Source organism: Dipodomys ordii, unplaced genomic scaffold (genome assembly GCF_000151885.1).
Source record: "Dipodomys ordii isolate 6190 unplaced genomic scaffold, Dord_2.0 Scaffold97, whole genome shotgun sequence".
In the NCBI taxonomy this organism is placed as follows: domain Eukaryota; kingdom Metazoa; phylum Chordata; class Mammalia; order Rodentia; family Heteromyidae; genus Dipodomys; species Dipodomys ordii.
This window is the reverse complement of record NW_012267313.1, coordinates 8,879,847-8,892,676: the sequence shown is the minus strand read 5'-3', so window position 1 is coordinate 8,892,676 and position 12,830 is coordinate 8,879,847. Positions and strand designations below refer to the sequence as shown.

The 12,830-nt window shown below is 38.4% G+C and overlaps 1 protein-coding gene across 1 annotated transcript in view; it reads left to right on the top strand.

Moving 5' to 3' along the window:
* Window positions 1-12,830, top strand: part of Map3k5 (mitogen-activated protein kinase kinase kinase 5) — a 179,287-nt gene that overhangs the window by 71,304 nt on the left and 95,153 nt on the right. The window contains exons 4-7 of the mRNA XM_013026787.1: window positions 5,589-5,782; window positions 6,912-7,080; window positions 8,612-8,718; window positions 11,241-11,411. Of these exons, the coding sequence (XP_012882241.1) occupies window positions 5,589-5,782; window positions 6,912-7,080; window positions 8,612-8,718; window positions 11,241-11,411 (641 nt within the window). The remainder of the gene's footprint in view (window positions 1-5,588; window positions 5,783-6,911; window positions 7,081-8,611; window positions 8,719-11,240; window positions 11,412-12,830) is intronic.

The window sequence follows — 12,830 nt, the reverse complement described above, 5'->3', positions numbered from 1 at the left end:
ATATATTTATGTAGTATATATCATATACTCATATATATCATATACATACACATATATATGTGTATACATAAAATATATACATATCTATGTAACTACCTATCATCTATCTCATTATTTAGCAAGAATGAGTTAAGTTCCAAAATGTTTAAATCTGTCTTTTGAGATCAAACTACAGAATTCCAAGAAGAATTAAACACAAAAAAGTGAGAAAATAAAATTTAAATTAAAAAAATGCTGCATGAGGAAACATTTTAATCTTCTAGTGAAAATAGTCCTGTTAGGCCAATGGCTGTGTAGATTTAATTTTAGAAACTAAGCTTGTATTTAAAAAAAGATCTTAAAGGATGCATATGCCTGCAATTTAGAGTGAAAAGAATATATAACATAAAGACTGCCAGTGATTAAAAGTTAGATAACAAGATTAAAAATGCAATTGATAGTTTTTCTTTAGATGGGAAATTCTAAAACTAAGAGTCAGAGCCCTTGTTGCTGTATGGCTAAAGTTGCCATTATAAAGCCTTATCCTTCTCATCTCTACAGGAAATGAGCACTTCCTTGCTCCACACTTTCAATGCAGCATAACGCATTTTATATCACAAGTACTAACTGAACATGATCTATATGTCAGGTGCTGGGCTTGGTCCTGGAGGGACTCATGATACAGGTTGAGAGTGGGGACAACAATCTTCACAACAGTCCCACAAGGCAACAAAAGAGAAGTACAATTGGAAGAGCTCAGTGATCCATATGTAAGCACACCACTAGAAAATGAAAGTTAAGATGACCTGCTAGGGATGGAATAGCTATGTTATCAAGGTATCAAGGTCCTTGACAACATAGGTGGCCTTCCCTTATATGGGAAGCAGGAGAGAACCAGTCACAGCCAGCCCAGTTTGGATACATGGAGAAGCTGGGTGATGAGAGGTTTAGATGGCACCTGTGCATCAGAAGCAAGGTGCTCATTGACTTGAGAAAGCTGCTGTGGTCCAGGTGTTGGGTGTCCTTGAACAGTTGAATGTTGTGCACATCTGATTCGATGTATTTCTTTCCAGAAGCTTCACTGATTTTCCTCCCACATTTATATGTCATGTAGTACATGACATTGAAAAACAGAATCAGACTTCTTTGTGTAAACAGTGAAGATAATTAGAATAAGATTTTATTTTGAGTTTGGGGATTTTATAGCCATGAGAGTAAACATGGACCAGAGAGATCATTGTCTGTTTCATGTGTCTTTCTCTTTAAAAAATCAGGTTTAATTATTGTAGTAGTAGTACCTTATTACTAAAAGGCAGCTGCTACATTTGAGGTGTTTTGCTCTTGCTCATACAGTAGTATGTTATTTATTTTGGATTATTATCTACTTCATACTATAAATTCAGTGGCAATCTACAAGTAGAAATTACTATAATCACATTGCTAAGTTATATGGGAACTAACTTGGGAAACAGATGTTCCCATCTCATTAATTTTCATTATTTCACCGGAGTGGATTTTCTCAGCAGTTGTTATCTTTCTGGAAAGCACCATGTCATGGGAACAACCCCAGTGAACGCTCTGTGCATGCTCTCTGGCTGCCTCTTACCCCTGGCCCGCTTTGTGCATCCTGGCGCCTCCTGCAGCTGGTCCCTCTTCCCCTGTCTTCCCACATTGATAATGGCACATTGAAAATAAAATTATTGCCTGTACAGCATGGAGAAGGCACTCCCTTGCATGTTGTGAGGCTGGAAACTTGGGAAAAGCTGTAGCATGCTTGGGTGTTTTCAACAAAGATTCTGATGGCCTATACCATGGGATTTATTAAGGGAGTGCTTTTCCTGCTGATTGTATAATTCCCATTTTACCACTCCATTGCCAGACCTCAACACCAGACATCTGGTAGTCATCCTCTTCCAGAATTAGTTTTACCAAACCCATGATCCTCAATGCCTACTACTTCAGTAATGATGGATAGTTCATTATTGCTGTGTCCAGTATTTCACTAATGATGTATGTGGCTCATGCTTTATACATAAGTGCCCATGTTTCTAAGGCTTCTGAAGATACAGAACTTTATTAAGCATTTGAGTATTGGAAAGTTTGGACAGCACTTTTAGGGGTTTATTGGCTTTTAAATCCATTCTCCTTTTGCATCTGAGCAGATTTGAAACTTTGCTTTTGTGCCAGATTGTTGGTGGCTCACACTTATAATCCTAACTACTCAGGAGGCTGAGATCTGAAGAAGCAAATTGCAAATTCAAAGCCAGCCCAGGCAGAAAAATCTGAGAGACTCTTAACTCCAGATAACCAGCAAAATGCCAGAAGTGGAGCTGGGGCTCAAGTGATAGAGCATCAGCCTTGAGCAATAAGCCAAAGTGAGGGAATGAGACCCAGAGTTCAAGCCCCAGTACCACAATAAATAAATAAATACCACAATAAATAAATAAATAAGCAAATGAATAAACTGTCTTTTTTTTTTTTGGCCAGGCCCTGGTGGCGCACACCTATAATCCTAGCTACTCAGGAGACTGAGATCTGAGGATATGGTTCAAAGCCACCCCAGGCAGGAAATTTCATGAGACTCATCTCCAATTAACTACCAGAAAAAGAGAAATGGTACTGTGGCTAAAGCAGAAGAGCTCAGGGACAGCACCCCCAGGCCCTGAGTTCAAGCCTCACGACCGACAAAAAATAAAACAAAACAAAAAAAACCCCACTTTTGTCATTTTGGGTTATGATGGGTTTCTAAAATATTCTTCTGCGATAATTCATGCATAGCTTAAGCTCTAGAAACTTTGGGAACACCCCTGTCTGATGTCCTTTCCTTCTTTGCTGTTTAGGCAGTGGCTTGAGTCAAAGGACGCAATTGGGTGGGCATGCTATAAGATTTTGGTAACCTTGTAGAGGCAGGACTTTGATTGTCCCCCCCCCCCCTTCCTGATCAGTCTTCCAGCCATTGCGTGAAGAACTTGGGAAAGGAACAGTTGAATGTAGTCAACCTCTTACAGTTCCGAATTATAGACTTTAGCTGTTACTACTTTATTACTGACATGTAAGTGCCTCAAAGGGTAATATAAATAAATATCATAAATAATTAAGTTTGACATTTCTTATCCGTTTCCTGTATTATCTGTTTCCATGTGGCTCAAGGAAGATTCCTGTAGAAGGTGAAAAAAGGTTGGAAAGCAGGGGTCAGTCACACGGGTGGTCACATATGTCCTTATAGAGAAAGGGTCTTTTGTTTTGGGGTGTTTTTTTGTTTTTGCTTTTGTGCTGGTTCTGGGGCTTGAACTCAAGGGCCTAACCAAGTGCTGTTCCTGAGCTTCTTTGCTCAAAGCTACCCCTCTACCACTTGAGCCACTTCTGGCTTTTCGTTGTTGTTGTAGTTAATTGGCGATTCTTTGATCTAGTCACAAACACCTCGGGGATCAGCTGCGTGAGCTAATCTCCCTTTCTCCCTACCTGTAAATAAAAGGTAACAGCACCTTCTTCAGTGAGTTTTGTTCATGCATGTTAAAGTTGAATGTATGACTGCACCATGCTAGACTAGACCTTGGCCTATGCAAAGACCGAGTAAAAATTTACCCTCACTGGACTAGTGCTAAGAAGAGAGTTACTCTCTTGCTTCCTCTGTGCCTGTGTGGCTGGTAGCCAAGACTGGAGCTTTGAGCGTCCCTACAGTGGTGACTGTAGGGTTTGTTGGATGTCTCATTCAAGTGCTTACCCCTTTCCTTTTGTCTGCCTGTGTAGAAAGATCCCTTCCATTTTCGTTAAGGCAACACACATTCCCAGGCCAGCATTTGGACTTGAAGCTTCTTTACATTGTCATCTCATATTTACAACTATCTTCTAGACATTTTCATTAAAAAAAACCCCAATCTGTTAATCCCAGCCATCTCTCCTCTTACCTATCTCACTCCAATCAAACCTTAATCTGCTGAAGTTTTTTGTTTTTTTTTTGTGAGTTTTTTAATGTTTACCTGGAAGTTGGATTTTATTTGGAGTTACTACCAAATGGACAGCAGGTTTCTCAAAGTGTGATGTGTTCATCAATAAATGAGCATGATCCTGCTTTCTAAATTCTTGCTTTCAGCTCACATTAGCACTCTTTTTTGGTAGTCCCATTTGGACTGATCTTTGACTAGTTCTGCACATGGGCAATTGGTTACCAGTCCAAGAGAACTCAGCTTGTATATCTTTCTCCTTTGTTATCACTGTCCATTTAGTCATAGTATGCAGATTCCTACCCAATTTTTTAAACCATATTTCTTTCTTTTAGTGTAGCTTATTATCTGTCTCTACAGCCAAGATATGCAGCTGTGGTTATGTTTTCTTCCCTGCTCTAGATTCTTTTTGATTTTTCCATTGCCCAGAACGTATAGATTTTGTTGTTGCTCCTTTTGAGACAGAATATTGCAACATGGCTCAGGCTGACCTAGAACTCTTGTTCCTCCTACCTCAGCCGCTGAAGTGCTGGGATTACAAGTATACGCCACTATACTCAGCTTCCCAGAATATATAGTTTTGAACCTTTGCTTGCCTTCAGTTTTCTTCCCTGAGCCTCAAGTGCTTGTCAGATTTGTTGACTTGGGATGTCCAGTCCTTTTCCTTTTGTCTTCTTCCTGGCAGTGTTTTTTGGCATGAATACACTTTAGTTAAGCATGACATGGGAAATGATAGAGGCTCAGTGAGTTCAGGTCATAATGAATTAGGGAAGAGGGACCAGGCAAAGCTAGTGAGAGGCAGGATCTTCAGGGTTCGGGCCTTCCAGGATTCCAGTACAGGGTCTCATCTTCATTCTAACCATACTAGTTAGGACTTTGTGCAACTGTGGGAAGCTGTCTGATGTAGAGTAAAAAGGAGATGGGGATGGAGAGGGGGTAAAAGTAGAAGTAGGGCCAGTGCCTGTAGTGGTAGAGAGCTAGCTTTGAGCAGAAAAGCTCAGGCCCCAAGTCCAAATAAAAAATAGAAGCAGAAAGACCAATGGAAACCACCTGCACAAACTCAGCCAGGTGCTCTGGTGCAGGGGCTTGAATGCTGAGAGAGAGGATGGAGGCAGAGAGCCAAATCTCAGACACATGGTGAAGGCAGACTAGGTAGGACAGTGTGTAGGAGGGAAAACATGATTATCAAAGCTAACTTCTGAGTCTAGTTTTAGTGAGGGTGAGATGAGTAGGTATAACCTTGGAAAGCAGCTTGAGGGGAGCAGCTGTGTCCTGGCTTCAATCCCAGCACTGCTGGTTATAGCAAAACACTTCAGCTGTTAGCTCACAGTATTTTCCTATATTTCTATTGTGTTTCTGACTAAAATTTAAATTCCCTGAATGCTGAAAGTTGTGCTTTTCAAATACTCATATTTTCTCTACAGCATGAATCATAGTGCTTTAAGCCATACAAGATGGTGAATAAATATTTCATGGTTGATAGAAATGGTTGCATACATTTTTTTTTGGTATCCTCTGTAATCATATGGAAGTAAGCAATTAAACAGATGGGGAAATTTCCATTTGCATGGGTCATAAATAAGAAATGAGGGGGTTTTTGTGTGTGTGAAACCTGGGATTGTGTTATTGTGGCACCCCCTGGCCAGGTGTCTCCTCTTTCCCCAGATGTGCACCGGGAACTACACCTTTGTCCCTTACATGGTGACTCCACATAACAAAGTCTACTGCTGTGACAGCAGCTTCATGAAAGGCCTGACAGAGCTTATGCACCCCAACTTTGACCTGCTGCTGGGGCCCATCTGCTTACCTCTCACGGACCGTTTCATTCAGCTTTTGAAGGTGGCCCAAGCAAGTTCCAGGTAATTCTTAGGGCTGACATTTGCATACTAGTAATGCGGTATGGTTTTACTTCATTTATTCCTGCAGCTTATCCTCAGATTGTTAGATGATTAAGAACAAGGAGGGAAAAAGGGAACAGCTTGCGTTAAGCAAAAGGAAAGAAATGTAAATATCACCTGATATGGAAGAAATCATTTGTAGTGTCAAAGCTCATAGAATTCACAAACTTTATAGACCATGATAATGACAGTTTGCCTTGTGACTTTTGTTTGTGACTTCAACTAAGTATCACTATTCTACAATACTGTGAAATAACTGAAATGTATATAATCACCTAATCTCAATTAAAAAATAGAACCAAAAAAACAATGTGCAGTGTCTTCTAAATGGATAGAACAGATGCTATTATAATTTACCTATTGCATTATATCTCCTTCATAGAACTTGAAATCTATCGCCCAAAAAAGACAGTTAACTACTTTATAATAATGGCAGAGCAAAAGATACATGCAAAACAAATATAGAAACATCAGAATAAATGTCAGAGACTTTTAGTGTAAAGAGTCAAAACTCTGAAAAAATTTGTGTATGTATTTCAATTATGTATTTGCTTAACCATTTTTGCTAATGAATGGTGATACTGAGTTGGAAAATAAAGATTACACCATGTTAAGATCATAGGCAGAATTCACTTATTTAGAATAGTTTCCACTCAAAATAATAAATTCTAATAGAGTTTGAGCCTTTCCTGAAACGAGAATTAAAAGAAATACATGGACTCTCATCTTTATTTTTGTGCTAGTATGGAGCTTGAACCCACTCAGGGCCTAGTGCTGTTGTTTGCCTTTTTCACTCTAGCATGGTGCTCTACCACTTGAGTAAGGTCTCCTACTTCAGCTTTTGGCAGATTAGAGTTTTATGGAATTTTTTTGCCCTGGTTGGCTCTGAGCTAGAATCCTCATATCTCAGCCTCCTTAGTATCTAGGATTACAGCTGTGAGCCACTAGAAGCTTCACATGCCAAACACATGAGGTATTCCTTCTATACCTTAGAATCTATTTGTGCAGAAATGTCATTCTTTTCCCTATAAAAATTTTCACTTAACTCTTTTCCAATGTTAACTATTAGAAATGTGTTTTTTTTCCCCAGCCAATATTTCCGGGAATCTATACTCAATGATATCAGGAAGGCTCGGAATCTGTACACTGGTAAAGAATTGGCAGCTGAATTGGCCAGGATCCGGCAGCGAGTTGATAACATCGAAGTCTTAACAGCAGATATTGTCATCAACCTGTTACTTTCCTACAGAGACATCCAGGTGAGAAGATGCTGAAGGTAAAAGCTTTGTTATGTAGCATTTGAGAGTAATCAGCTGGCTAATAAATTATTTATGCTGCTTGACATAATGTGTATGTGCGCACACGTGCGTGCAATTATGTTGGAGCTTGAACTTAGGGCCTGGGTGTTGTCCCTTAGCTTTTTCTCTCAAGGCTGATGTTCTTGAGCCACAGATCCACTTCTGGCTTTTTAGTGGTTAATTGGAGATAAGAATCTCATGGTGGGGCTGGGAAGGTGGCTCAGTGGTAGAGTGCTTGCCTTGCATGCATGAGGCCCTGGGTTCGATTCCTCAGCACCACATAAATAGAAAAAGCCGGAAGTGGTGCTGTGGCTCAAGTGGTAGAGCGCTAGCCTTGAGCTGAAGAGCTGAGGGACAGCTCCCAGGCCCAGAGTTCAAGCCCCACAACCAACCAAAAAAATAAAAGAAGAAGAATCTCATGGACTTTTTCCTGCCCAGACTAGTTTTGAGCCATCATCCTCAGAACCCAGCCTCTTCCTGAGTAGCTAGGATCATGGCCCAAGCCCCTGGTACCTGGCTCACGTAACTTTTTATTGACCCTTCTATACTTTTCATCTCATGATTTTCTGATGAATGAAAATGACCCGTTAGCCAACAATGATTGTGAAATACTTGTATTACAAATATTTGACTTGTCCTTGAAAGAAGCCAAAAGAAAATCTGCTCACAGAGCTAACCCTTTCTAGTCTGCTAGCCTCAGTCAGGCATACCTGGCAGTCAATAAATAAAAGTTTTGTTTTGGCAACTGGCAAATATTCCGAGAGCTTTCAGGGAATATCTTTTACTTCCTGAAGTTATGTTGTGTTTGAAACTGATAGTGCCAGAAACAAGAAATATGCAGTTAATTAATTATAAAATCAAACATATCAACATAATCACTCTCATTGACATGTCTTGGGAATTTATTTTGGTAAGTAGAATGCTCTCTCTTCTCAGATTGGGATTTGCTGTTAGGTTTTGTAATAAAATTTAAGTGACTTTGGGTTTCTTATTTTCAGTCATAGGCCCTTGGGGCTATATAAACCTTCATAAAGACAAGAGACATATATATGTGGAGCATGATGAAACCTAAGAGCTCATGGAGACAGTAGCTTACCAATGTGAACCCTTTCCTACTTATAACAGAAATGCAAGCAACTGCTCTGTGTCCTTGAAATATTTTATTTCCCTGAAACTGATGGAGTCTGGCTCTGTGGAGAATGAACTATTCATTTTTAAATAATAGAGTATCATCTTGCTGGGTAGTTTTTTTGTTTGTTTATTTCTTTGGCTTTTGTCAAACATAACAACTGCATGCTTAATGGTTTTTACCCAGATAATTGAAACAGAAAAAAACCCACAACAGCAATTTCTTCTAAATTCTCTAAAATATTTAATGGACTCTTTCCCATTTCATGCTCTCCTCAGATTCATGTGTTTAGGGGTCGAGACATTTCATTGTCAGCTCTTTCTCCTGATGTCTTTACTCTGTCATTTTCCTTTTCCTTGAAAGGACTATGATTCCATTGTGAAGTTGGTAGAGACTTTAGAAAAGCTACCAACCTTCGATTTGGCCTCCCACCATCATGTGAAGTTTCATTATGCATTTGCTCTGAACAGGTAAGAAGCAGGCTCCTCCCTCCACCCACACGAATGCATTATTGTGTTATGCACAGATTGTTTACAGAGTTCTTGTCATGTTGCAATGACTTCTTATTAGAATGTAATATTCACATAGCAGTCTCTGCTATGTGAAACACGGAGAGCACGTGTTCTGGTTTCTTCCTGATTCTTTTTATATTTTTCCAACAACAGTTCTTTTTTCTTCTCTGACCAAGTTTGTATTTGCTATTTATATTTTATTGACTTTTAAAGTTATACAAGCATGGCATTCTCTTTTGGCAAATACTATTGTCCATTAGTATTTGTAAGGGACTGGTTCAGGTCCCCTTAAAGGTACCAAAATCAAACAATGTTCAAATCCCTTTCATAAAGTTTTATAGACTCTAAATCATCCCTTGATGACTTAGATTACTAAGTACGAGAAAGAGTAAACAGCATCATGATGTAGTCACTACACTGCATTGTTTAGGGAATAACAACAAGAAAAAAATTCTGTGCATGTTCTACATACAATTTTTTCTGATTGTTTCTAGTCCAGCATTGCTTGAATCCAAGGATGTACAACCAACAAATACATAGGACTGACTTTACACTCAGCACCAAATGTACACTCACATAAGATGAACTAATGGAGAGTAAGGACAGAATATATAAGTGAACATATTCCAACACACAGGATGGTTTTATCAGGACTTCTATGAAATCACCTAGTTATGATCAGAACTCTGTTGGTCATGGTTTAGATTATGTATCCATGAATCTGCTCCTACTAGGAATGGTATTGATGCTCCCAGTCCTGCCTTTGCCTTTGTCTGCATCATGGCAGACCTCAGCCCCACTTTGATGTGCAGTTACCAGGAAGGGTCTTTCATGCTGTAGCTGTGAGTAAAGCTAGAGCATCAGTCCTCCGAAACTTACTGAATTGCTCATTTCTTTTCTGATAAGAGAGTTGCCAATAGAGAGATAGAGAAAGAGAGAGAGAGCGAGAGAGAGATAGACAGACAGACAGAGAGTGATGAAAATGGGGAGGTGTTACATTTGTGGAGCACTTGCCACATATCATATAAACTGAGATTATTTTTATTCTTTGGACAAGACCACTGGAAATGGAAAAGGTTGCATAACCTTTCAGTGAGTAACCTATTAAACCAGGACTCAGTCTTTCTTCCTTTTGGTCTGGTGGTCTGCGCTTCTCACTGCTAGCTCTTGCTGCCTTGCTCTAGATGAAAAAGACACCAGGACACTCAGCTAGAAGCTGTGTCTTTCCTTGTTTTCCACTGAGCTGTAGAACATGCTATCAACAAATGAACACTGGAGTCTATTTTATCTTCCATTTAGACTTACCTTACCTTTTGGATAAAAACTTCAGAGTTTACTTGCTCTAACTGGTTCTCAAAGACATCCTTTTTTGAAGCAGAATGGATTAGTTTATATTTTAAAATGGAGTGTGAAAGTCCATAAGAATCTCTTACAGTTTTGCTTTATGTATTTTTTGTAAAACAGCATTTAATGAAGTGAAAAGCATGTTTGAAGCAATATTCTTAACCCAAAATGTTTAGTAGAGAGGGTAAAAAGGAAATTCATGTAAGAAAATTTGAGATAGTAGTTAGGGATATGACAACTTTTTAAATAGTAACTCTTGAAATATAATCCATATACTTTGCAATTTCTTAGTTAAAACATAAAACTCAGTGCTTCTAACTTGTTAATATATTGTATAACCATCAACCTAACACATTATTGAACATTTTTATCAATCCTAAAAAAAACTCCCTTACCCATTAGAATTTACCCTCTCATCCCACACCATCATCCAAACATTCTAACATGGCAATCACTAATCCACATTTTGCCTCTGTTAACTTGTCCCATTCTAGACCTTTGTAAATGGAATTACATAATATGTGTTTTGTGATTGACTTCTTCTACTTAGCTTATTTTCACAGTCCAAGAAAAGCAAACTCTGGAGAATTTTTGTCTGGTATTGACAACTATCTGCACATGTTATTTTAAAATAAGCCACATAAAGAACTTCCTTAGGTAACCAGTAGGCCACACACCAAAATTATGTACTTCTTGGGTTGGATTTATTTTCTGGAATTATCTGTGAGTTTTCTTACAGTTTTAAAACAAAGGCTATTGAAACCTTAGGTTAAAAGTTTGTCTCTCTTTGGAAAAACCGACTCTTTCAAGGCCACAGACTGTGGTTCTATTTTTCATTCCACCAATTTGAACCTGCATATGAACTGCATGAAGTCAGAACAACTGTAGGGAGTTAGTTCAACTCCATTGCCAGGAGCCATAGAGCAATTCAGGAGATCCTTTTTAGACCCCATACATGGGCAATAGGACAGGGAAGGATTACAAAAAGGTCTGTAAAGGACTCTCAAAATCTCATTGTTGTTGTTTTCTTGCCAAACTTAATTGATGTGAATCAATACATTATTTAGAGTTTTTAAAAAATAATGGGACTCTACTTGCTTTTGTGATCCATTTCAAAACAATATTCTCTACCTTAGGAGAAATCTCCCTGGAGATAGAGCAAAAGCTCTTGATATTATGATCCCCATGGTGCAAAATAAGGATCAAGTTGCTTCAGATATGTATTGCCTCCTTGGTCGAATCTATAAAGACATGTTTTTGGACTCTAATTTCACCGACACTGAAAGTAGGGACCATGGAGCTTCTTGGTAAGTATAGAGGATATAAGGAAGAAACTTACTTAATAAGCTCATGACATCCACAATTGCCTGTCAATGAGAATGCTAAAGTAAAATCTCTTAGATGGCTATTGGGAAAGAAATCTTAGATTTTATAGACTTTACATTTATTTAACATGACAGAATAAGTTGGGATGAATTAGATGAAAAAAAACAAAGATATGATTTGAGAAAAGACATTTGAAATAGAGAAAAATCAACCCAATATAATATTGAATATTTTTAATCAGTCCAGAAAGAAACCCCTAGAACATCATTATAGTTTATTAAATAAATACTTTAGAATAAAAAAACTATATATGTGGAAAAACTAATAGGACGACATTAAAAGAGACCTGAACATGTACAAAAGTATATCAAGTTTGTGAATAAGTAGGCTTTATTTTTATTTATTTATTTATTTTTATTATTTATTTATTTATTTATTTTTGTTGGTCATGGGGCTTGAACTCTAGGCTTGGGTGCTGTCCCTGTGCTCTTCAGCTCAAGGCGAGCGCTTTCTTGAGCCAGAGCACTAGCGGTTTTTATTGAAGATAAGAGTCTCATGGACTTTCCTGCCTGGGCTGGCTTTGAACCGAGATCCTCAGATCTCTCCTCCTAAGTAGCTAGGATTACGGGTGTGAGCCACTGGGGCCCGGCTATTTTTATACTTTAAAGATGTTAATTATCCGCAACAGGACTTTTCATTTTTTTATTTGAAAAAATAAAGTATCAAGAGTAAACAAAGCAATTCTAGAGAAGAAAAAGGTGGAGAGATTTGCTCTACTAGATAGTGAGACTCACTATAAAGCTGCAACAATTAGGGTATGGCAGTATGGCCAAAGACAGAGACAAATCACACACTGGAACAAACAGATTTATGACAGAGAAGCCCAAGATTCATGAGCCAGGGTGAAGGGATAGACTCTTTAGATGTGAAGATAGCACTGGGGAAATGTGTTTGTTTGCTTGGAATAATAAAGTTGGACCTCCTTCTTTCCTTTTTTCTTTCCCTCCTTCCTTTCCTCCTGTCCTATCTCCATGCTTCTTTCCTTTTTCTCCTGCCTTCTTTCCTTATTTTCTTGCTAACTTTCCCATCTCCCTCCTTATCTTCCTTCCTTCCTTCTTTTCATCTTTCCTTTGTGGTTCTAGAAGTTGAACCAAGGGCCTCATGTTTGCTAGGCAAACATTCTACTCCTGTGCTACATTCCCAACCCTAGATCCCTATCTTAAACTCTGTGTAAAAATAAAATTTAAGTGAATTAAAAGCCAAAATATAAAAAATACCTTAGAAAAACTACTTTTAGAATGAAATATACCAACTATATTTATGACTTTGAGATAGGAATGAATTTTTTAATCAGGGCTTACAAGTACCATAAACCATAAAAGAAAAGATTGGGGGGAATG